Source organism: Liolophura sinensis, chromosome 2 (assembly GCF_032854445.1).
Source record: "Liolophura sinensis isolate JHLJ2023 chromosome 2, CUHK_Ljap_v2, whole genome shotgun sequence".
In the NCBI taxonomy this organism is placed as follows: domain Eukaryota; kingdom Metazoa; phylum Mollusca; class Polyplacophora; order Chitonida; family Chitonidae; genus Liolophura; species Liolophura sinensis.
Window position 1 is genome coordinate 12,045,681 of NC_088296.1, and position 27,127 is coordinate 12,072,807.

General features: G+C 38.7%; 1 protein-coding gene across 2 annotated transcripts in view; it reads left to right on the top strand.

Moving 5' to 3' along the window:
• Nucleotides 1-8,681, top strand: part of LOC135462654 (probable E3 ubiquitin-protein ligase MID2) — a 117,146-nt gene extending 108,465 nt beyond the window's left edge. For both annotated transcript variants that reach the window (XM_064739877.1, XM_064739878.1), the window contains one exon: nucleotides 8,004-8,681. In XM_064739877.1, the coding sequence (XP_064595947.1) occupies nucleotides 8,004-8,029 (26 nt within the window). In that variant the 3' untranslated portion in view covers nucleotides 8,030-8,681. The remainder of the gene's footprint in view (nucleotides 1-8,003) is intronic.
• Nucleotides 8,682-27,127: the final 18,446 nt, after the last annotated feature.

Consider the following 27,127-nt stretch of genomic DNA (forward strand, 5'->3'; position numbering starts at 1 on the left):
TTAATCTTGTTGGCAGCGCGGCGAAATGACCTTCGAACTTCTCACTAATGCGGTCGCTGTGAGTTTAAGTCCAACTCACACAGGCTTCCTCTCCGGCCATAGGTGGGAAGGTCACTAGCTAGCGTTTTATCGATTGGCGCTCATTCATGCCTCTCGAAACGTTCGCCATCTCTCTGTGAAACCGCAGTACCTAGCGCCATGCCTAAAAATGTCCTTTGTAAAGTATTTTTTCCGCATTTTTAATTTACTGTCGAATAAAACAACGTTATGCACTATAATTCCATCGGCAAACGATATCGCACACACGTGTAGTTATTTTTCGCCTCCAATTCCCGAGAGTTACTTCCAAATCAGAAACCTGTTAGTTAAGACATGTTGAGGGCCTGAGACATGGTTTCCGAAGTTCCGGAATCGGCTGGCTGCGCAAATGTCTGTGCAAACGCTCAAATTTTGTGACCTTCCCAAGCCATTGCTTAATAAATCGTTGGTGTTTTACGCCGTACTCAAGAATATTTCACTTATACGACGGCGACCAGCATTATGGTCGAAGGAAACCGGGCAGAGCCCGGGGGAAACCCACGACCAATGACAAATTTAAAAATCAGTTCTTAAATATAAGCTCAGGAATTATTAAAGAACTACTTCTATGAGTGTCAAGACTTGTAGGCCTAAATGATAAGGATTGAGATAGTCTGAATTTCTTTCCTACATTCATCCATGCTTTAACGCCAGCAAAACTTCCCATCCTGTGCTCTCCTTGTGTTCTGGGCCAGTTGTTCGAAAGTGTTTTAGCCGACAGTGGTATTAAGGCATATTTGATATTTAAATTTTTACCCGCACTTAGCAGCCAATGTTGTTCTCCAAAGTCAGGGTACAACAGCAGCAGTTTTAGTTCATATTTAATCTAATGGTACATATTTTTTTTAGGTGAAGTACAAAATTGAAGACTTAATTGGTTGTTCAAAACTGATTTAAGACTTAATACCAGATTTAACTATAAGTCAAGTCTTCAGTTTTACACCTGGGATTAAGATAAATCTGTCATCAATAAATAATCCCAGTTTAACTTAATCCTACTTCACCCCAAAATAATTGCGTAACAGTATATGAACTCAATATGATGCAGAATTTGGACAACGGTATTGGCTGCTGGATTTGGCTAAAGTCTGAAATAGAAAGTGATTCATTGCAGAAGACGTTAGAAAAGTTTGTTTGTGAGCTGTATGGCTGGGTTGACTCTGACTCTGACTGTGAGCCTCAGATGTGGACAGGCCACTGATTGTAAATTGCCACCAATTGCAGACAGTCTATTTTTACATGTTATGAGGGCAAATTACCAAACAAAAGTCTACAGATCTTGTTTGAAACAAAACATCTGTGCTCCTAGTCCGACATGTCATGGCTGGAAGATAACAACCTCAGCATCCGTTGGTCCACTATGCCCGTATCACCAGACCAGGTTCTTAAGAATGTCAGTTGTGGCTGTCAGAAGAATTCTTGCGATTCTCTTAAATGTTCATGTAAGAAGGTTGGTATGGACTGTACAGATATGTGTCAATGTAGCGGATGCCAAAATCGTCAGAACATTGATGTGCTGTCAGAACATGACAGTGACAGTGATAACTCCGCTGATTTGAACTCTTATCATTGTTGTCTTAAAAATACTGTTTACAAAATGTGTGACTGGTTGCATTTCAGTTCACAATGACTGGCTACACTGCTTTTTTTTTTTGTTGAATGTAGAATAACAGATGAAGTCACAGTCTTCGGCCTTTATGTGCATTCTAGCATTTACTTGACAGGTTACTTTGAAACCAAGATCTTCTGTTTTTCAGTTATGGATATTTCCAGTACCAGTAATTAAGTTTTTGACAGTAAATATTCTGTGTAAGTAAATAGATTGTGGCCATATGCCATTATGTACCACATGAGACGTGGTTTCAATCCCATTCTCGGCTCCCCCGCTTCCATTGTTTGTGGTGCCTTGGTAGCAATAAGTGATGGAGGGTGCTCTTTTGTGGGTGGTGTTACATGCAGCCGTTCGTTGGACATCCCCTGCTGTCCACCACTGTGACATACGCTAGTGTGTTAGATGTGGGCGAGTCAGTTACTCGCCAAATGTCGGTGGTTTACAGCGGGCACTCCGCTTTCCTCCACCAATAAAGTCTGTCCGTCATCGCATAAGTGAAAACTTCTTCAGTATGACGTTAAGCAACAATCCAAAACAAAAAATAAAGAAGATAAATGGCAGCTAATGGTGTGAACTTTCTCTTACATACTGAAAGCAACTATTTCATGATGTCGTCATGAACGTCAATGACGCATGTAAAATTCTTCGACAAACATATATCCTAGCAGGTGTAATTTACAAAATATATTGAAACTTAACCTGTACAGCTACTCAAGGGTTGTTATGTTTATAAACCATGTGTTTCTAGGTACGTGTCAGGTGAGATTCATGAAGTATTTGATTGGTGTACCGTTTCAAAATAGCGTATACAATTCAGTTCTGAGAAAAAACAACTCCTCCTTCAATGCTTGGTTTTCATTAGTGAACAAATATTTTCAGTCGAACACTGGTGATTCTGAACAAGGCTTTCACGGGGAACATTTTGATATAAAATTCGTGTATTTACCCTTTCAGGCTGAAGCACTTCAAATTTCTAAGCCCTTTGACAGATTCGGCCCATGGCCTACATGCAGTATTAGCTATTACATTTTCGAACAACTGGGCCGGAACTATCTGACCCACAATTTAACAACGATCACACACGTGCGTGTATACATGTAGGGAGCACTCATCAGATCTGCTATACATACTCTCCGACATTGTAAACAGGGCGTAATCATACATTGCGAGACCTTTCCGCTATCCCGAGAAATGACAGTTCCCGTAGGCCCAAATCGATCGTTCCTTCAAGTCGACCAATCACTGTGGAAGTCTTCGTCACGGGATCTAGCGTTACGACGTGTGCAAATGACAAGTTGGTTGACTTTGTGCAGAGTGTTTGCATTTGTTGGAAAGCGATAGAGACTATTTTGGAGGACAGAGGATTCTCTTCACTGACAGGTACTGAGGGAGCGATAAAATCTGCACTGGTGAAAAGAATGCAACACTGACACTGTCTTGACAAATTCGTTTCCATCAGCGGTTCGGTGGGTAATAAACAGACCACAAGACGAGGTCACGCCTTCTGGTGAGTAAAATTGACATCAGAATAACCATTTTCTTAGATTTGTGTGTCAGTAAAATGTGACCAGGGCTGTGTATACGTCAAAGACTCTTGTTACTGAACGATGAGTTAGTAATTTTTCTGTTGGGCGCCTTCAATTGTTGAGGTCATTTGCTCGAAACGAAAGTGAAAGTAACTGCCGGTATATGAGTGATTGAAATATTATATGTTTTGAACGAATTTATGACATCAAATTAGTGGTCTTACATAAATTGAAGGATCCTGTGCTTGCGTGGGCGGGCGTGTTGGAGATTGTATGTATTCTTATACTACTAAACAGGCTTAATTGAGTTGCTTTGGCAAATCACTAATTTCACTTTCTTTTTGTACCGGGATTAACTTAATGAGTTTAGAACAACACTGGTTGCTCAATAAAACATACTGCTACAAAACACTACAGTAGAAGTAGCTCAATTAAATTCAACAATTTCAAATTTTTCACCGTATTGGTATCACATTTAATTTAATTGAGTTACACTGTACTTTCATTGACCGAGTGTTATACATCCGCCTGGTTATATTTGGACGGTACCTGGATAGTCATGGATTGCTTCCATCCAACCCTGAAGGATATACTTCGTAAAATGTCGAAGAACAGTCGATTCCTAACCTTTACTGCCTGTCCAGTTACTCCTTCATGATGCTTATAGGCTGCTATGCTGCCAGGCATATCATCCTAAAGGTAAATCGCCATCGGGAATCGTACAATTAATGTATAGTGCAAGTAAAATTTGAAGCGAAAAATCAGACCTGCCATTAATTAGTCAATGGAGACCTGTATGATTTACCGTTAATTCAGAATACTGACTTGGGGACACATAAATGCCATAAATGATAATTGTGTGGCCAAGACTTAAGTTTTCCTGAATTTCACAAGGTGAAATCAGGTGAGTTAATCAAGCAAAATTTGTCGCTTGAAAAATGTTAAACTTTAGGTAAAATGCAGTACATATTTACATTCACTTTAACTGCACCATTATTGTTGGTGGGCTCAGTTAGCATCAACTTTGGACTTTTAATTTCATTAATTTCTTAAGTGTGCCCCTTAATTAATTTGAAATGAAGGCCAATACGGCGTACAATTTCTACATGCTCTAACTGTCACCTCAATGAGAGCAACTAAGAGACCATCACTCTATAATGACTGTGGTTTCAGTGAAGAGCTACTTAGAGACAATCACCCTATAAAACTGTGATTTCAATGAAGAGCAACTGAGAGACATTCACCATATAATAACTGTGACCTGAATGAAGAGCAAATGAGGGACAATCACCCTATAATAACTGTAACCTCAAGGAAGAGCAACTGAGAGACAATCACCCTATAATAACTGTGACCTCGATAAAGAGCAACTGAGAAACAATCACCCCATAATAATTGTGACCTCAGTGAAGAGCAACTAAAACACAATCACCCTATAATAACTGTGACCTCAATGAAGAGCAAGTGAGAGACCATCACCCCATAACGACTGTGACCTCAATAAAGAGCAACTGAGAGACAATCACCCTATAATAACTGTGACCTCAATGAAGAGCAACTGAGAGACAATCACCCTATAATAACTGTGACCTCATTGAAGAGCAACTGAGAGACAATCACCCTATAATAACTGTGACCTCATTGAAGAGGAACTGAGAGACAATCCCCCTATAATGACTGTGACCTCAATGACGAACAACTGGGAGACAATCACCCTATAATAACTGTGACCTCAATGAAGAACAACTGAGAGACAATCACCCTATAATAACTGTGCTGTATTATTTATCAGGAATTCCCAATGAAGAATTTCGCACTGTGAAACTATCACATCATTTCTCTTATTAATTGTGTCCCTTTTCATGCAATGCCTTAAAGTTGTCCTAGCTATTCCGGATATGCTTAATTTCTTTATTTGACTATTCAAGAATTCTTTGACTTGTATGATGACAGTCAGCTATAATGGGTAGAGGAAATGCAGCGTGCTAGGAATAAACCACCGACATTTGACAAATTACTCACAAACTTTGTATATGTGATGTGTAGACATGCATGTCAAATTAGTGCAGTTCGAAAGGTCTTCAGCAGACAAGGTGTTCATTGTCAGCTGCTCCTTGTCACAAACACAGCAGTGAGCGCAGGGGAATCTACAAATTCCTTTTGTAAGGACACGGTTTTGAACTTGCCCCTCAACGTCCGATGCCTTAAAGAATGAATGTAGATGCTTTATGTAGATCAAATATACATTCTTGTATATGTAGATCTATGCACAGGGTGTATATTACACAGCACAAGTAGGCCTACGCAATTTTAAGTCAAGGTCGTCCACACACCTGACAAGCCTATACATGTTCTTGTTGGCTGTTAGTCAATACATGCTGAACAGGTCTGTACCAGTTCTTTGCTTCCGAGAATTATGAGTGACCTACTTCCATTGTGTAAGTCAAACACTATCTGAATAAATGCCTTACACACCTAGAACTCCTTGAAATACAGAGAGAAACCCCCACAGCCCATTTGTGTGACTGATCTGCTGAAGTATTATTGCATTACATGTACCTTTCCCACTGTGCCTTATAATTTAAGGAAACTTCATTAGCAGTGTACTGCAGGTGGGTGCCTTTCTTGCATTAATATATACATTGTATGCAAACAGTTTTTTCAAACTTCTTTTTATCCCCCCACCCCACCCTCCTAACGAAATTTTGGCGGGTGGTGGGTTTGGGTATACTTGAATCGTCCTGCCTGTCCATCTGTCTGCAAGCACAATTTTGTCCTCTCATCTCCTCCCAAACAGCTGCACTGGTTTTGACGATGTTTGATGAAACTTTTCATACATCGATCTTACCTGTCATCTGAAGTTGTGCATTCTTAAGTTTGGTGGCAATCGTCATTATTTTCATAATTACCCTCATTTAGGACTTGTCTTAATAGTACTTTTCCATGTATTTAGATTTTGTCGATGCAACTCTTCCTGAAGCATTGAAACTATTTCCATGTCTTTCCTATTGATCTAAATTTGTGCATGTTTAAGGTTAATTACAATCAGGTAATTAATTTCGTAAAAGCCCTTGCTGAGCTACGTGCACGTACATGTATAGTGCAATAATAGATTTTCATGTCCGTGCAACTCTGCTAAAGTATTGCACCAATTTCCCTGAAAACTTTGTGCATATCTTTTATATCATGTAAACATCTGCGTGCAAGAATAATAATGGCACGTTGCTTATCATTTTTATCTTCATCTTCTTTCTTTCATTGTTGAATGTTGGAGAATGAAAATCATCTGAAAGGCTCTTTGATGTGGATTCCGAATATTGTTCTCTTTTCCATTTCAGACTGCGTCATTTTGTGAAGTTGTGAAACACGGTGGGATTTGTGTCGACAGGTAAGTCCTGTAAGATCGGGTATGCCTATTTTTATGGCTGGATGTTTCTGTCAGGTGGGGGAATTGTCTTTACTCGGTCGTGTTACCGACAGTATTTAGTTGGGTGGTCGACGTCAAATCGACACAAACTAGACATATGACTAGGGCGTGTCTTTATATAGACTCTACCCTCAGCCTGTGGGTGAAACTCTAACACTGTCGATGCGCAGTCATTATATTTCCATCTCATAGAAAACAACTAATTTTGGCTGATATTGTTAATTGTGTCGATTTTGTCACTATATATACAGGGCGATGGTAAGGCGTTATACAGAGTTATGCTTATGATCGATTACTGGCGGTGCCGGAACAACCTAATTTTTGTTTGTTTCTTTGTTTACAACGCTTGCCTGCCTGAGCCAAATGCAAAAAAAAAAAAAAAGAAAAAAAAAACTTGTATATAAGCGACCTTCCCTTTATGATGTATTTGATGTATATTTATGCATGAGGTGACTACATATAGTATTAACGCCACACACCACACACAGCAGACATTACAGCCTTGCCTACTGATCACGGATAATGGAAGGCGTAACTTGACACAGCTTCGCCCATGAGGACGGTGGTATACCCACATGCAGGACTGGTATAGAGCTGGTATAGATTAGATAGGGCTGTCTGTGTGAAGTTTAAACAGGTACTAACCTACTTCTACAGCCTATAGCTTACAGATCTCCTGTTCAGACTGATAAGTTGTCTTTATATTCCTAACAATAACACAATAAAACACTGAAAAGTGGGAGAGTTTGACCCGTCACAATTTTCTCAGATAGAGAAACTTTAGACATTCGACCCCATTATCACATAGTGTCCTGCTCTACTGACAACCACTGTAGTCCAGACACTTGACTCCATTATCATGTACAGTTAAGCTCCTTTCCATACCACTGTCCTCCAGACGTTTGAGCCGATTATCATATACGGCCATGCATCCATCACTGCCATCATAGTCCAGATGTTTGAACCAATTATCTTATACCTGAAGCCCCACCATTTCTGTTGAAGATGTTTGCAATTTGGCTGGTCTTACCTTTAAATCAGCTGATTCTTATTTTTACACACAAATCTGCTATTCATGGCAGGAGCTGTAAAAAATTGTCTCTTATACATGATAAATGCTAGAATCGTCAAATGTCTAACTGAGCAGTTATTTCCACTCAGGGAAGCGAGGCGCTCAAACTCTCATGAAACATGTATAGCAATGCTTCTTCAGCAATAGTGACAAAAAATACTGCACCCCATATGTTGTTGGAAGAGAGGAATATACACTGAACTGCAGATGGAGACGGTGTACTGTGTTGAAATTTTATATTTTCGTTAATGGAGGATCTGTATTGGTAATTTGCTGGTTTTATTTCAGTGAAAAACCGAGGGTGTAATGGCTGAAAGCAAGGAAAATCGTGAAGCAGTCCTCACATGTCCGATATGTGTGGAAACATTCCGCAAACCAGTAACGTTACCTTGTCAGCACAGTTTTTGCAGGGAGTGTATTGGTGTGTATGCTGGTAAGTCTAAACCTGGACAGACAGATGAGGTCTCCACGGGGAGTGAGGGTGTTCACCAGCTGATCTCATGCCCTGTATGTTGGACACCAACCAGTCTGGGGAGAGAAGGTGTGGCTGGTCTGCCTCACAACTTTCATCTTGCAGAAATAGTGGAGAGGTTCTCTTCTGCTGTGAAGGTCGAGGATGACATCCCATATTGTTCATTGTGTGAGGATGATAATCAGGCTAAAGCTGTCAAGTTTTGTACTGACTGTTGTTTACTGTATTGTAAAGACTGTCTGGCTACTCTTCATCCCATGAAGGGGGCTATGAAACGTCACCGGCTGATTTCCTCCCTGGAGTACCTCTCTCAGGAAACCTCACAGCGACAGACCAGCAGCAGGGATGAACAATCAACTCAGCTAGCGTCATGTGCGAGACATGGTCAGCCATTCGGCATGTACTGTATCCCGTGCCGGATGGTGATCTGTGTGGGGTGTGTGGTTGACCATCCGAAACACGCTGTGCAAGATATACCATCTGCAGCTGAGAATGACAAGGTAATGCGAAAAAGACATTCGTATATCAGCCATCGACCAAAATGGATGTTCTGTGTCATTAATAGTAAGGTCAATTCCCAAATCAACAATTGACACGAACCATGAAAACACTAAGAAATTGTACAAAGTACAAGATTACCTTGAGAAAGAGGTGCAAAGAGAACTGTAGTAAACAGTTATAAATGGTGTGAGAAAGACACAAGAAATATTCTAAGCGAATGACTTAAAATCACTCTCCAAATCGTGTATCATGCTAGTATATAAGTCGATAATCAAACTAAATATATCATGACTTGGAACTATATGTTGACCCAAAGTCTTTAATCCATAGTGAAGAATGGGGCTGTTTGTCCTGTACTGTAATGAGTCGTTTGAATGGCGGATTTTGTAATGTAGCGTTGTTTCCATTACAGCCAGCTGTTTTGAACAAGAGTGGTGAACTGGAAAAAGTGCTAAAAGAAACTAAAGAATCACTGTCAGAAGTTACGAGGCTGCACAATAAGATACTGGTTGGTATTTTTGATGACACTTGGTCAACATGTGATTTATTGCATACTTGGTGACTCGTTTTGAGTATCTAGACTATTGCTATCATTCACAAATCCAGGAAACATACAGCTGTCAATTATCTAGGCTAGATAAATCTCTATTCTGTCACATATGATATATGTACATTTTCAATTGAACAGTTAAACCCGAACAGCGACAACTTTTAACAAGAACTTAAACATGGTAATGCACGGACTACTGCAGGGGTTCATTTGGATGAGGGACGAGTCTATTTACCTCTTTCTGGTTTATCTATTCTGGTCCAGACTATTATATCATAATTATGACTTTCTTCTTAGTGACACACACGCGTTATGCCCCCCTCAGGCAACTCTAGTAGATACATCATCGCCGATCATACGCTGTCATAATATCTATATTGTATATACCTACTCCACATATGTGATGGGGTTTAGAGTTTGTGTTTGAACCAACCACTGGTGGTCTCCACAGCATAAAGGCTGCACCATCTCACCCTGCCCGGAGCACCATTTGTGATGTTGAACCAACAACGTTTCTGAGTCGACACTTACATGTGTATGTACGCCACTACATTAAAGGAAAATTCCCTCCAGCCAGAAAGTACATTGTTGACCCATTTGTGTGGTGCTTATATTCCACTCTGTTGCACAGGCATGTATAATTTCTTGAACACACCCGCAATAGTCTGAAGGAGATAATAAATGTTCCTTCTGTTTGGCAGGAAAACAAGGAACTTCACATTGAAGAGGTAGAAAGGGCTTATTGTGCAGCCTTGGAAGCCTTACAAGCCTGGAAACAACAGTCCTTAGATGGCATAGAAACCCGCTATTCACAGTGGAGTGTGGAGTGTAGCGCTATACTCAAACATTTCCAGCTAAAGGCTCAGAAAATGGAGAGGATGGTACAGGCGTCCAAGGATTTAGTAGCGTCATTGGACGTCGAGTTTTTACAGGTAAGTCAGTCATGCACAATCTCTAACATTGGTTCAGCTACCTCAACTCCAGTTAAATACTTTTCAACTAACCACACAGGACGACCTGTCAATAATTTATGAGCTTCAGAGAACATATATAGTTTTCTTACATGTATGGGCTGTAGATACCTTGGTTCTGACCGCTCATTTGTAAACAAATATGATATGTATGTTGTGTACGTACACAGAGGCATCTCATTTACCATTGTCACATTATTGAACCTGTGACAGGCCTCATACAATGACACTAATGAACAGTGATCAGGTGTTCAAATCCATCTCATGCTGCCAGGTCTAGTGAATTTTTATTTCCAGGGTTCAAACTGCTTTGCTTTGTTCAGTGGTTCTCTCTGGTCGCTGTCTGTTTTTCTACCCATAAACATTACCACTGTGCAATTAGACTAATAAACAACACGACAATTCTATATATGTAATATTAAAAAAGAGTACGTTGTTTGATGTTTTTCGAAAACGACGTGTGAATACGAACAGTAATAAAGTCCTTATCAGTGTTTGAAACAATAAATTAGCCAAGGTACAAACCGTATATAGACAACCATATCTCATTTGATGTCCCCTTGGTCTCTGCCTAGTTTCCTCAAACCACAATGCTGAACGCCATCATATAAGAAAAATATTTTGAGCACAACATAAAACATCTATCAAACAAACCATCATGTTTTGGCTCAATATGTTGTCCCAATTTTCAGTCATCCGGATGATGATGCCTGCTCCTGTTTTGACTTTTGTAGCCTAAAACAGTTGATTTACCTGGATCAGAAAGGTCAGACCCATAGGCGATAAGCCATTAACACAACGGCTACTTTCACAAGCTTGTAACAAACAAAATATGATAGCATTTACTGTGTTTGAGGTATTTGTTTGTTTACGATGTTAAACATCATCCTTGTTTTATGCACAAGTATATTTCATTTAAACCTAAATTTTTTATAGGCTATTGTTTTCATAAATACGCTGCCAGGATTACATATATATATATTAGCTAAAATGAGCAGGCCAGGTTCCCCAGATTTTGGAGGGAATAGGGTAGGTAAGGAATCTTTGTTTCGTTTATCATTGTTACATGATTTCATATGTATGCTCAAATGTGTTTGTTGACAGGTTTCCTCGGACTTCATCAAAACGTAGGTATAAATATATTATACTTCTCAAGGTTTGTTATACATGTGCACATGACTATTGTCAGCAGATGTGTTTCTGTAACACTGAGTACCAGCACTGTAGTTGTTCAAAACATAACCCAAGTGTAAAATATATCTAGTGTTCAAACATACATTTGCTCAGACAAATCAGACCTAACCTGCTAGGTATATCATGACATTTTCATAACTGTGTGGTACACAGGATTACCACACGACTGTGTCTCTTTGTTTTCTCTCCTCTTCTCACAGAACTGATGACCAGCTGAATGAGATAAGAGCAGATCTGGAGAAACATGAGGTCAGCAGAAAGAAGCTTCTAGATTCTATACAACATGACCAAGTTGTTCCTAGACAGGTGACTGTAAAAGAGACAGTGCAAGAACGTCAGGACTTAGAAGCAGCAGTCGGTGGACAAATGTCACCCTTACATGTTACAAGTAGGTTCTTATATGTATAAAAGGTATACAGCAGGGTGTGCTCAAAGGACATAAATGGCTTTAGGGTTTACACTAGTATGTGCATCAAAGACACAAATGCAAAGTGGGGAAGGCCCACAGCTGTGTGTGTGCAAAACAGACGATATTAAGAAGAAAACAAACCGATATGAGCTGTAACAAAGCAGGGCGCACCCAGAAAAAGAACAGTTTTCCAAGAGTAACAAGAATGAGAAGAGTTTACAAAGAGCGAAGATAGTGTGAGGTGTACATTAGGGTGTGAACAAAAGAGAAACTGATGTCAGGCTTACAGTAGGGTGTGGGCAAAAGACACAGAGTAATGCAGTGTACAATAGGGTGTACACAGAAGACACAAACTAATGTAAGGTATGCATTAGGGTGTGCACAAACATAAACTTATTTCCGGCATTAATTAAGATGCTCAGAACAGACACAAACTAATTTGAGGTTTGCGTTAGTGTGGGCACAGAAAAGACAAACTAATGTGAGCCAAAACAGGTACAAACTAATGTGAGATATATACTGAGGTGTGCACAAAGAATATAAACTAATGTGATAATGTGAGACATACAGTAGGGTGTGCACAGAAGATGCACATTAATGTAAGGCATACAATACAGTGTGCACAGAGGACACACACTAATGTGAGGTATACAGTAGGGTGTGTACAGAAAACACAAACTAATGTGAGGTGTACAGTAGGGTGTGCACAGAAGACACAGACTAATGTGAGGTATACAGTAGGGTGTTTACAGAAGACACACACTAATGTGAGGTATACCGTAGGGCGTTTACAGAAAACACAAACTAATGTGAGGTGTACAGTAGGATGTGTACATAAGACACAAACTAATGTGAGGTGTACAGAGTGCTTGAGTGAGTGAGTGCTTGGGGTTTAACGTCGTACTCAACAATTTTTCAGTCATATGACGACGAAGGAATCCTTAGGGTGCATGTACGCGTAATGTGCCTACTTGTTGCAGGACGGATTTGCACCGCTCTTTTATCTAGTGCTGCTTCACTGAGACGACTTACCGAAGGCAAGTAAGACGCCCCGCCCGAGCCATTATACTGATACGGGTCAACCAATCGCTGACTATCCCCTTCATGCTGAACGCCAAGCGAGGAAGTTACAACTTCCTCTTTTAAAGTCTTAGGTGTGACTCGTTCAAGGATTGATCCTGGACCTACCGGTCCCGAAGCGGACGTTCTATGAAGACAAGAAGACATAGGGGGCCTATATATATATATATATAGGCAATTTTTTCAATGTTCAAATATTTAACAGTTTTCTTTTTGTAAATTACTGCAGAAAATTTAATCCTATACTTGATTACTACTAATAATTCTGGTAGATTAAATAGACTTTGGGGTATTGTGCCAAAGAAAGTCACTTGGCAAGTTATGTGTGGCGAGTTACCTCCCTTACTACATGGCTTGTTACTCCACGAATGCCATCAGGCGTACTACGGCTTCACAGTGAATTGTGTGCTTAAATGTGCCATAACTGACAACTAAAATCATGTGTCGGATAGAGGAAGGTATTATTCTTGTTGTAGGTGATAAGTTTCAAACAAATTAGAGCGTTAAAAAGCTGTATTTTAATCCAGTACTTGGTCTGTCGTACCCGTCATTTAGTGATGGGTCCAGTTCTTGTCGAAGCTCATCTCTTTCAAACTGGCTGAAAATGATGTGTATAAATTACATTCGTGTCAGCAATATGTGTGATTTTATTCCCAGAGAGTGTGTTCAGAAAGTAAAACCACGATATGTGTACAGGTATTTACACCTCAGCCTTACAGTGTGTGTTTATGGTGTGCTGTTGTTTATACTGCTTCTGTTGTGTGTTTGCAGAGCCGACGCTGATATTCACACAGACAGACGACAGAAAGCTGAGAATCACTGACAGCGGCTCAGTGGTAAAGGCTGAGGGGTTGTCCAAGGAGTGGTGTGGGAGAGCTGTGACAGACGGGCGTTACCAGACGAGCAGGTACTACTGGGAGGTGCAGATCACCTGTTCACATGGCTGTAACTGTTGTGTAGGAGTGACACAGGAGAGCTGTGGTATGAGTGAGGTGACAGACCCTGGCCGTAACTCCTGGCTCACTGGGATGGTGTACCGTGGTGATAAGGTCTGGTGTTATAGTGACTGTGGAGGTGGTGAGGTCAAACCTGACTATCGACAGTGGAGACGTTACACACGACCTCATCACCTGGGTGTGTACCTGGACTGTGATGAGCACACACTGACAGTCCTGGACTGTGACAACAACCAGGTAATGTACACTGACAGTGATGTTATCGTCACAGAGCCTCTCGTGCCATTGGTTGTGTTTGGTGTCGTGTCTGAATCTGGATCTGTGTCTGCTCGTCTGGTAACGGGGGACTCTGCAACTCTGCCTCCTGTTCTCTGTGATATGATAAGCACTTCCTGACCATGGGGTAATTATTCATTACATCTTTTCTGTCATATTATAATTTGTTTCAAATAGAGTGGTTAATTATGTCTCTTGGAACAAATTTTTGCGTATAAATGTTTTAGTTAATGTCAGCAGTGTGGCTAATTCAGTAATCTGTCACAAGCTTACAGCTTGGTGTAGTTGTACACACTCTGTCTGACTTGTCCTGAACATCAGTGTCCGGTTTCTTCCAGACAAAATACATGTAGATAATGACTGGGTAGTTTTAGTTTTAGTAATGGAGATTTGTGAGAAAGCGATTGAGGGTATAAAGGATTATTTTTCTTACCATGATCGGGCCGGTATGTCATAACTCAGGAGTGGTTTCAGATTAAATCGTCAAAAAAGATCAGATCAGATTCACGTTGTTGTTGCAGCACGTTACACAAGACAATTCTATTTTGAATGATACTAGCGATGTTTGTTGAGAGAAATAAACCATAATTTGTAATGGGTTTGAGAATGATTACCTGGCTGAAAGGTATTACATAACTAGTGACAACAAAGAAAAAGATCACATGGATGAGTACAGGTAGAGCTTTTGGCACTAGACCTCAGATGCAGATTGGGCTAGAACAGGTTGGTTGGATAAGCTACATGTAGTCATCTTGGTTGTGTTATGTAACTTGGATGTAAGTTTCGGATAAAAATGAGAGAAAAACATAACCTGTGGGCCATTATTTAATTAAAGTGAGTGCAATCCAACCAGCCCTCCAATAAAGGGCCTACCTGAAAGGGTGTTTTTCTTATAATAGAAGTTTCATTACGCAGAATATACAAAAAATCCCTATTGACCGACCCTATTTTGTCTCCATGATGATGTTAATCCCATGCTGAACAAGGACTGTTTTTAGGATGCCGTTGTCAGCTGTAAGTTTCTCGTTTTCTGTATGTTTCTCTGTTTTTCAACTTAGTTTATTCAAACATTGGCGTTCTTAACACTTTGTCATGATCTGGGTATAGTTTGTGTATCTCACATGTTAACAGTAGTAAACATTTTAAGCTGTTTATCAGATTTTTATCTTCACTATAAACACAGTGACATTTACTGGACTATTTGTGTTTATTGAATACATCTACCACATTATTATGTAAACATCTGGCATGTTTTCTATAATAAACACTTATGTCTTAGTTACTAAACAGTTTTTTGATGAATAAATACCAGTTGGCATTAATCGAAACTGTAATAAAACTGTGTTTAAAAACACTTATTTTTATGATGTACTGTAAATCGTTAACCTTTTTAGCCTCTAAAAGTGTTTTCTGGAATCTGTGCATATATTTATTATGAAAATGATGCTAAAATGATTTGTTTGTGTCACTCAAGATGTAAGCTTCATAAAACGGTGCCAATTATTTATCTACTGTATTATCTATCTGTAGTTCTCTGACAATATTTCAAATTATCGGTTGAAGAGGTGGCTGAAGAGGTTGAAGAGTTTATAGTAAGCTACATGAGGAAAGCTGAAAAACTTAGGGTAAGCGATATGAGGAAGGTTGAATAATTAGGATAAGAAATATAAGGAAGGATACCACAGATATATTTTATGGATATGACTTTTTTTCCTTTAAATGAATTTTACATGTAAGTGCTGTGATATGACATGTGACATGTATTATTGTATTCACTGTCCTGTAAGCATTAGGCCCACATTGTGATATTTTCTAATACATAGTTTCTAAAAACATTGATTACTTTACTTGAGGAAGTGGCTTTATCCCCAGTACTGTTACTAGGACAACCTGTGGTCAAGATTATGAGGTCACTGCGCCATTTTATCAGCTTGCTGTTATTTTGATGTGAGTTGTTGTTGTGTTCATGTATAATTCAGTGATGTTTTGCCATTATCTGCCTTTTGTGTTCACACTTCTGAAACATATGTTTAATAAAAGTAACTGATTGTGCAATGTGTAATCGTCGTTTGAATGGTTGAATTACACTGTCAATGAGATGTAGTAATACACACAGAAAAATCATGCACGCTATGTAGCATTTTTACACTAAGTGATACATATACCAATTTCACAATCAACATGTTCAAGCTACCTGATGGGTATCTTCTCAGTAGTGCTGGTTTCCTCTCTGTCTGATAACTTGTCGGTATATGATCTGATGTGTATCTATTTAGGTGTGGGTGGTTTCCTCTGTGTGACACCTTGTCCGTATGTTATATGATGTGTATCTTTTCAGCTGTGATGGGTTTCCTGTCTGTCTGATACCTTGTGCGAATATTACCTGATGTGTGTCTTCTCAGGTGTGATAGGTTTCCTGACTCTCTGACACTTGGTCCACACTTGACCTGATGTGTGTCTTCTCAGGAGAGCTGGTTTTCCCCTCTCTCTAATACCGGGTTCACACATTACCTGATTACCTGATTACCTGATTACCTGATGTGTAACTTCTCAGGAGAGATGGCTTTCCCTCTCTAATGCCATTTCCACACATTGTACGTTATGTGTGACTTTTCTGGAAAAATGGTTTTCCTCTCTTTAATACCGGGTTCACACATTACCTGATGTGTGTCTTCTCAGGAGAGATGGTTTTGCTTTCTCTAATACCGGGTCCACACATTACATGGTGTGTAACTTCTCGGGAGGGCTGGTTTTCCCCTTTCCATAATACCGGGTCCACACATTACATGGTGTGTAGCTTCTCGGGAGGGTTGGTGTTGCCCTCTCTCTAATACAGATTCCACACACTACTTGATGTGTAACTTCTCAGGAGGGATGGTTTTCCTCACTCTTTTAGCTTTAAGCATACTGACGGCTGATTTTATAGTCTCTGATATAAAGAACACCAAGTCCAGCTCATGCTGGCTTCCTCTCCGTTCGTACATGTACGCGGAATGGGCTACAGCAACATGCGGATGATCGTATAAGTGAAACATTGTTGAGTGCGGCGTAAAACACCCACCAAATAAATGTGTATAATTTATAACTCTCCACCGGTCAGGTTCTAAAAGCAGCAAGCCTGGGCTTTAAACTCCTGTGTTGGGCAGAAAAACCTTATAAAGCATGATTTTTCTGGCGGAATCGTAAATGATAAAACCATAGGTCATGTACTGCCTAACTTCGTATGAGCGGGGAAGGGAAGAATTTAGTTAACCCACGACTCTTTCCTTGTGTAGGATGATATGATTTCTTGATGGAATGAAGACATGATGAGCGCCAGATGACGAGGTGTTGAGGTGAAAAGCTACAAAATCAGGGAAAAAAACGAAGTTCGCTAAGTATTTATCTTACATAGAAGCTGTTCATCAAGATATTAAGAGTTAAAGCATGGGGAATGAAATAAATACAGGGCGCCTGGCGGTAGATGTATGTATATCATAACACAACACAGCAAAATCATTGTTAAAATTGTATCCATTGGGGGGTGGGGGGTGGGGGGGTTAGTGCGGTATAACAGACTAGCTAATTCTGGAGACACAGGCGCGAGTTTCAGTAGTTCCATGGTTAGTGTACAAACGATCATGTTATAATAGACTACGTAGACTCTCATTATAAACATAGTCAGGAACATCATATGTCGACGGTTGCGCCAGTAGGTGAATAAAAAGCTCACCAAAGAAAAATCTCCCTTTTACACGTAACTCTGCACTGGCATTACGCTTTTTACTCTTTTAGTTCAAAAATGAGATAAACAAACTATTTCTAACACACATCGTGTAATATTCAGAGCTACGAATGATATAGACAACTGTACAACTGCTATGGTAGACTAACACATGCATACCCGTGTGGAAAAGGCACAAATATCATTTTTTTTCACTTCTATATGCAGTGTTTTCCATAAACGTTTTCACATTTAATTAGCAGATGAAGATTAACTAGAAAGCATACTTAATATTAATGTATAAAACAACAGTTGTTAGAAAGAAATAGAAAGACTTCAATTGACAATAAGTTCAAATTGTTGGTTTACAAGAGTTGTTTGCAGTACGAAGTCATGCAACTGTGAGGAAGGTCACCTAAACTCCATCCCAGGCTGGGGTTGAAAAGCGTTATCTTGGCACTTAACACAAACATAAACTCAGATAGGTAACTTTGGTTTTAATTTTTAGTATGTAGGCCAACATATGGTTATAAATTTGATTTAAATCAAAAAATATAATAAAACTAAAATATATAATAAGCCCCAAACTAAAATATATAATAAGCCCCCATATAAATTCCAGTATGATTTCAGACAAATGTCCCATGACATTCATATATAATTCATTATTAATATGATTTATTTTCTCTGAAAAATGTATATTTTCAATACTCACATATATATCTATATATATCTATATACATATTAAATAAAATCAAAAAGTTGATGCAAGTAGATAATTAAAATATATCCAAAGGTAATTAAAATATGTATATCTGTCTTAATAGCAACATACAGCTGTAAATGAATCATACAAGGACCACGTGGTTAGCACGATCAGAGGTTGCAATACCCTAGATGGCTATTAACTCCTTTGTTAAATGTGATAAATGCAGATATTGCAGATACTTATGTTGGTACTTTTTCTTTCATTTTCTTATATCTGTACTGGTTTTTGTTAAATAAAATGTTTCTGTGTTGTGGTTATATAAGCAGCCTGTCATGAACTAATATATAATAGAATCGCTAAGTGACGGACTGCTCAGTGGTTTACTAGGGTTCCAATGGTTAAATACATTACACTTATTAAGTCTTTGATCTTCGCTTTAGTACATGCAGTGAATGTGGAAGAGTTTCAATTTTAGAATAAGAGGTCAGATATAAGCCAGATTAGAATATCTGCGTCCACGTTTAAAATATTCATGAAATGTGTTTTCTCGTGGGTCTACTCGGTATTTAGGCGAGTAGTTTATAACGTGTTCAGCTTGGATAATTTTACAAAATTTAATGAGGAAAATAATATGTAAAGGGCTGAAAGTTTAATTTGTCATCATAAACTACCATTTGAGGCTGCTGTGAATGTGTACATGATACACTCTTTATATATTTTAACCATCATACATCACATACGTTTAAATAAATAATGGGTTTCTCCATGTTTCCTCTGATTTGCTATGATTGTTGTTTTCAAATTGGTATTTATTCTTGAATAGACTAGAAAGTGTTTGCCTAAATTACGGTATTTAATTGAGAATATCAGGTAAAAAGCCAAAATGGGCCTTGGATCGGGGCAAAACGAACCAGTGTGCCGTTTTGCCCCTTCCCACTTCGGTTGATGAAATTGTCGTGGAAACTAGTGCAACTTTGCAATGAAAGACACACACAAAATCTGTGAGCACCGGGGTAAAAACAGGCTTACCATAGATCAAAGGTGATCAAAATTTTGACCGCCCATAAAAACGGTACGACGAATGGTATCAAATGTGGCACAAAGGCCGGTTTCTCCCATGGGTCCGTTATGTCTAACTCTTCCCCTGACAGCATTAAGATTATAAAATTAAAAAAATAAAATTGTATCAAATAATAAAGATATTCCTGCCATGAAATGACAGACAACTTTATGTTATTCAGAGTCAAAACATAGCGGCCTGCTAACAATAGCTGCATGGAATGCGACGGAGGTATTAATCCAGAAAGGTGGACGACAAAACTTGTGCTTATGGAACTCGCGTCACTTTTGCAAAACTGACGCTATCAAAAACGATATATCATGATAAGATATTTATAGATTACAGTTACAGGTATATCAGAACGGAGTAAGTAGACTGGTGCTTAATAACGGAAACAGCCATTAGACTAATTTGAAACTCGACGGGAACACAGTCACTTTCGATTTCAACAAAAATATCTACATCTCTCATCAATAAATGTTTCTCATAGAAATGTACACATATTCGTGACATGAAGACGACGGAAGTTAGTTTCATTTATGTTTAAAGTTACCTCACACTGGAGGGAGAATCCGACGAAATTCGAGCCTGTGGCACGGCTCCTGTGTCGTCCGTCTTCAAAGCTAAACGATTTGGCTATAAACAAGCTGGCTGCAGTAATACTGTTCACGTGAAGAACATAGGTCTATTTTCAACGCATTAAAAACGTCTAATTGTTACACCCGGGTGCCTTAACTCCTAGGGCCTTGATTGCGGCGTGCATGCCTGATTGTTAGAGCTAAGTACACATGAATGGGTTGGCAGCTAGTGAATAGGGTTCTGTGGAGCTGCATGCTATTGTAATGCTTGTTCAATTCTGCACACAACCGTCCTGATAAGCCTGCAGCACAACTTTTTGGCACAGGTTATCTTTCCTGGCTGTGAAGAATGTAGATATATAAAGGGATTTGGTTGTTTTCTGTCAAACTTTGAAACTATTTTGACCTGACATTTGATAAATTTGTGTAGTGGGAGAGATCACAATGGAGACTTACAACATGTGTGTACGCGCAATTTGTGAGTCGTTCTTTCGAGTCTGTTGCGTCTATACATAATTATCTCAGTGGAGTTCCTACTATGCATATTTTGTTAGGGTGGGTAGCTCCCAGTCTTGAGGTTATTAAACTGAGGTAACTACTTCGAGAATTAAAATGTTTATCTTGGCCTTTTTGGTATGGCCAGAAATTCTAATTTGGTACCAGTTAGTTTGGCTAAGTCTGACTCTAGCAAACAGTTAGTCTTGCAGAAAGTGCATATGGCCGACGATTATCTAATGTTATTTATGAAGAGGTCTAAAACTATTCAGTTTTGTTAGCGGAAGTTAAGGTTTCCTCTGGTTGCAAAACCGGGATCTGCTTTATGTCAGGTAGCTTCCTTGAGGACTACGAGGTCTATGTACAGTTGTGGCGATCCTGATAAGGCTCTGTTTTCTCTGCCTCATAAGAATACATTTCGTCCTGTGACATACATGTCGTATTTGCGTGTTCGTGGTCTGCGTTTGTCTACAGCAGGTTATAATGCTAGCATATTTTCTAAGCATAGTTTTCGGAGGGGTGGTGCGTCGTACGCATTTCAGGCTCAGGTTGCAGGTGAAGTCATACAGATGTCATGAGACTGAGCTAGTGATGTTTACAGATGTTACTTAGAAGTGGATTTAAAAGGTCGTATAATAGTGTCCCGGCGCCTGAGGAACCTGATCTTGTTTGAGAAGGCATAATACGTGGCGATGGTGCAACTGGTGTCGGACTCTACATGTAATTCTTCTGTCGACCTGTTTATTTTCTCATAATGGGTATGTATGTTTGATAGGTATCGCAATGGGCTATCGCTGTCTACATTTAAAGCTGTTTTCATTCCCGGATTTGTAGTCCATGTATGTATGCGTGCATCAGGTCCATTGTAGTGTTTCTATGTGCAGTAAAGTTCATAAAGCCTTATATTCAACCCGGTGCTGGAGTCACTTTCAAAAAATACACCGTGTCATTACAAAGAAACCCAGTTAAGACCTTACCAAAAATCAACATAAAGTTAGTAAAACAGATCGTCTCCCTTAATATCGAAAGCCTTTAATATTTATTTTATTGATTTATTTGATTGGTGTTTTAGGCCGTACTCAAGAATATTTCACTTATACGACGGCGGCCAGCATTACGGTGAGTGGAAACCGAGCAGAGCCCGGGGGAAAAGCACGACCATACGCAGGTTGCTGGCAGACCTTCCCACGTACGACCGGAGAGGAAACCAGCATGAGCTGGACTTGAACTCGCAGCCACCGCATTGGTGAGAGACTCCTGGGTCATTACGCTGCACTAGCGAGCTAACCAACTGAGCCACGGAGGCCCCGAAAGCCTTTAATAATGTTAACGTTTGTTCAATGTGTTGACTATTTTTACGTCACAAAACAAACTTCTGTCAAGAAGGGTGGTTTTTGGATTTAAGAAATCGGCGATCTAGGACAATGGTTTATACTGGCTTTTACGGTCATTGATGACTTCACCTCGGTCATTGGCGTACCAGGGTATAATTTTGGACTTTTGGATTTGTCCACTTCTTACGAATAGTTCTTTCTGCAGTTGTTAAAATAGCTTTGTTCGGTCTGAGGGGAGCATTGGATGGTACGGAAGTGACATTGTCTGACGTGGAAAGAGCCTTGAGTCGGGAGGGGGGCGTGCAAGTAACTTAATCTGTCCTGAAATGAGGGATGGAAGCCACTTTGTCTGTTCTGGAAAGAGGATTTGGAAGGAATAAAAGGCTCTTTGCTTAACCTGGAATGAACATCTGATCTGGAAAGAGCATTGTAAAGAATGGAAATCACTTTTTCTGACCTGGAAATAGCATGAAGCGAATGAAAGCTGCTTTGTCTGTCATGAAAAGAGCATTGCTGGGATGGAAACCGCTTTGTAGGAGATAAGAAGAGCATTGGATGGTATGAAAGCCACTTTGTCTGTTCTTGAGAGATCATTGGGGGGATGGAAGCCCCTTTGGCATGCGTACTTGTATCTTACTGACTTCTCTTACGCTTTGTTTCGAGTGTGAACTTTAGAGACAGAAGTTTATATGTGTGAAGAGATATCCGAGCCGTACCTTATATAACATTGAATTGGCTTGCGCGGGTCTGTTCTAAAGATCCAGAAATGAGATACAGTTGCTACCCCTCGTTGTATGTATGAGACGTCAACCATGCGAGACATGTATATTGACTTTAATAAATACATGTACTTCCTTTAAGTCCACCTAACAGAGCCTTACGTTATTAAGTTTATTTTCGCCATATGGTGAATTCCAACGGATGCCCACTAAAGAACTAAAAGAAAAGATCTCCCAACCTGTGTGCCCAATACCAATTTATGTAACGAATAATGTTATTAGGTTTAGAAGAAGCCTTCCGGTGTAATACGCCTGCTTGTATATGTATATAATTGCACTTTATTTGGAGAATCATCTCATGGCCTATACACTTTGTCAAGTTTGACCGTTTATTATAAAGCGAGGAGGGTAAGCAAAGCAACAGACTGCAAGAATTATTTCCTCTCTGGTTTGCCCAAACATGCTTTTTATCTCAAGGATAGACTTATTTCCAACGGCTTTTCTCTAAGACTTGGTACATTCGTTCACATGGTAGGAACAATCAACATGGTCGACATGTAGGCACCTTTGCAATATTACCTTGGACTGTTGTTTTGTAACGATGGTGATTGTGCGTATAGCAGCGCGTTTCTGGATAACCATTTATCTGGGTGAGTACCGCAAACTTCAGCATTTTGTGTGATGACCATGGAGGATTCCATTCTTCCAGCTTCCTCGCTGGCTTCCTCTTCTTCATTTCAATTCACTTTATTCATTCATTTTGTTAGCTTACAAGGAATAAAATAGAAGAAGAAAGAAAAACGATGATACATCAGGATAATGAACAAGAAAAAGGACATTCCATCTACCATAAAGTTTCCTAAATTGATTAGTTCTCCTTAACGGTGTGTTGGAGACGGTATATTACTTTATATGCACTTGGTTTTAGCCAAATATGTTTCGGGTTTCAACGTAACCTTTATCGTTTTAAATTTGGGCATTCCATTAAGAAATGATACTAATTGCCAACACAACCAGAATCACACCTTTGTATATAAACGATCATTTGTGTTTTCAATGTAACAAAGACCTGTCTGTGTGGGGAGTCTATGGTTACTTGTCGTAAATGTAGCAAGACCTTTGTAAGTCTTTGGATTTAACACTGACATATCTACTTCATATGTAATATTCATATTTCTATCCCATATGTAACCAAATCCAGATTCACACAAGACATTTTCGACCAATGATAACGATATAAAATGACACACATTGCGTAAGGAGTAAGTCAGTTGATAGTTAAAGGTGGAGAAAACATAAACATTACATAAAGTTTAGATGAAAGTGTGCTATCCGTAAACTCATCTATTGGCAACAAAATTTCTTCAGTAGTTCTAATGTGCTGAGTTAATACAATGAAAAAATAATCTGTTACATTTAACAGGGAGCCTGTTGTCTGAGTGATGCTAGAATGTATTCTGTTATTATAGCACATTATTGTGTCATATTCAACATAACATTCCGTTTGTCTAATAGAATCGTTATGGTGTATTAACGGACCATTTGTGTTATATTTAAAGACAGAGAAAACAAAAACAGTTCAGATGAAAGCGTACCAAAAGTTAGTCGTAAATGTGGTCTTCAATATTTTTTCCGATTTTTCTTTAAAGAGACACCTGAAAATGGTTCTTGTATGGTGAGTATTTGGGGCCACCTTTTCGCAAATACATGTATTGTCTTTGTGTAATAATGTTATAAACCAGGATGTAACACATGTTTAATAAACATCTTTGCACTAAACTTTGGTCTTTTCTGCTAACAAATATGTCCAACCTGGATTTTGATCATATTTACCTGTTTAATATACTCATAAATATTATTATAATTCAGATTTAAAGCCTGTGTTTGTCTATAAACAACAAATTTACATTGAAACAAATTTATTGGACATGCAACAGATTCTTATTTAGAACATTATTATGCAAAAATGATAAATACCAAAATGTGATCGCAAATATACCCACCTTACAAAAATATTTTCATATACCCTTTTTCTCCTGAAAAAAATAATATATATATCAATATACATATACATATATATATATATATATATATATATATATATATATATATATATATATATTGTTTAGGAACTCTTACGTCATTTCAAATCACAACACTTAATGTTAAAATAAAATAACTAAAATAATGTTGCCAAAAATTCCTTTGTTCTGGTAAACATCAAGAAAAAAGGTGATGTGACGTGAGAGTTCTTAGATATCGTCAGTAAAGCTCATAAAACCAAATATTTAAATACCTTTCAACACTCCTAAAAAAATCTGAAAGAATAAATAAAAGTTTTTTACGCATAGTTTTCAGTTGTCTGTGTGATGAAACTTACTTCATATTTTAGCTTTCTTTTACTTTAAGTATGATATCTTACTTTCTCGTCCTTCCGCAATTCGTAACTAAAAAGGCAGCATTGCGCTCGTAAACTCGGATATACAAAGGAAAGACACCAAGTTCTCTTTAAATAGTATAGTCTGCATATGAAGACTTTAAATTGATAATTTATTTGATAAAAATTAAGAAAAAGCTTTCGATTAAAATTAAAGATTCCGATCAACAAACTTTACAGCCATGAAAAGGATTGGTTGGATAGTCTTATTAATAAAAGGTAATTTGTAGATCAATAAGGATCGATAAAGAAGTTATTTTTTATGTAATTTTAGGTGTATTTGACACCTGGATAATTAGCTGTTTCCTGGTATTAATGTATTATCTAGTAAAATTAAATATAGTACAAGGATCCACAATATCTTTTTATATCTGCTTTCATCCTAATGCCAAACGTGACAAAATAAAATCATCCAGATCATTTAGATTTAAAGAAAACAGTAGCGGTGACAATTTGTCACCTTGTCTTACCCCGAATTGGCAAATAAAAAAAATTACTTCTGCTTTTCTTTTCATCCCATATGCAGGGTTTCATTGAGCTTTACAGGTTTTTGATACGAGTCAAACATGTCGCCGTTATTTCGTATAATTTTGCATAGTTTATCCCACAACCCATCCTTTCAAACTTTATCAAATGCATTAGGGAAATCAATAAGTGTACAATATAAATTTTCTTGTAACTAAGAAAATACTTTATCATAATGTTTAAAAGAAAATATTGTCCACGGTAGAGTATTGTTCATTAAAGCCACACCCTGCCTCTGAAAATATTGTGAACCCTTCATAATATAGACAGAGTCTGTTATTATTAATTGCAGTAGACATATAACCCATACAGCTTAAAATTGTCACAGGGTGATAATTATATGGATCAGCTAAGTCGCCCTTGTTTTTATAAATCGGCCTGACAATCCCAGTTATCCAACTTTCAGGTATAACCCCGGTATCAAACATATCATTAATCAACTCATATAATAGCAACATTATCAGTCATAATCAGTCAACGAGTCCTCTGTGTCAATGTAATCACTTATCTTAGCAAATATAATGAAAGTTGAAATCTCCCATCAACCACATTTGTTTAAAGCTGGGTCCGAGGCGTGTGATGTCATCTTATAGTTCTAATGATAAAACAATGTTCGGCATTGTCTGGTCTTATAAGAACTCCAATGACAGATTGTCCACTTCTTTGAAGAGATGGTTTTGGTAACATAACATAAATAATCTGAGATGGATATTATATCAGTGTCTCTTAATCTTGTCAGCGCGGCGAAATGACCTTCGAACTTCTCACCAATGTGGTCGCTGTGAGTTTAAGCCCAACTCACACTGGCTTCCTCTCCAGCCATAGGTGGGAAGGTCACAGAGTCCTAGCTAGCGTTTTATCGATTGGCGCTCATTCATGCCTCTCGGAACGTTGGCCATCTCTCTGTGAAACCGCAGTACCTAGCGCCATGCCTAAAAATGTCCTTTGTAAAGTATTTTTCCGCATTTTTCATTTACTGTCGAATAAAACAACGCTATGCACTATAATTCCATCGGCAAACGATATCGCACACAAGTGTGGTTATTTTTCGCCTCCAATTCCCGAGAGTTACTTTCAAATCGGAAACCCGTTAGATAAGACATCTTGAGGGCTCGAGGCATGGTTTCCGAAGTTCCGGAATCAGCTGGCTGCGCAAATGTCTGTGCAGACGCTCAAATTTTGTGACCTTCCCAAGCCATTGCTTAATAAATCGTTGGTGTTTTACGCCGTACTCAAGAATATTTCACCTATACGACGGCGACCAGCATTATGGTCGGAGGAAACCGGGCAGAGCCCGGGGGAAACCCACGACCAATGACAAATTTAAAAATCAGTTCTTAAATATAAGCTCAGGAATTATTAAAGAACTACTTCTATGAGTGTCAAGACTTGTAGGCCTAAATGATAAGGATTGAGATAGTCTGAATTTCTTTACTAAATTCA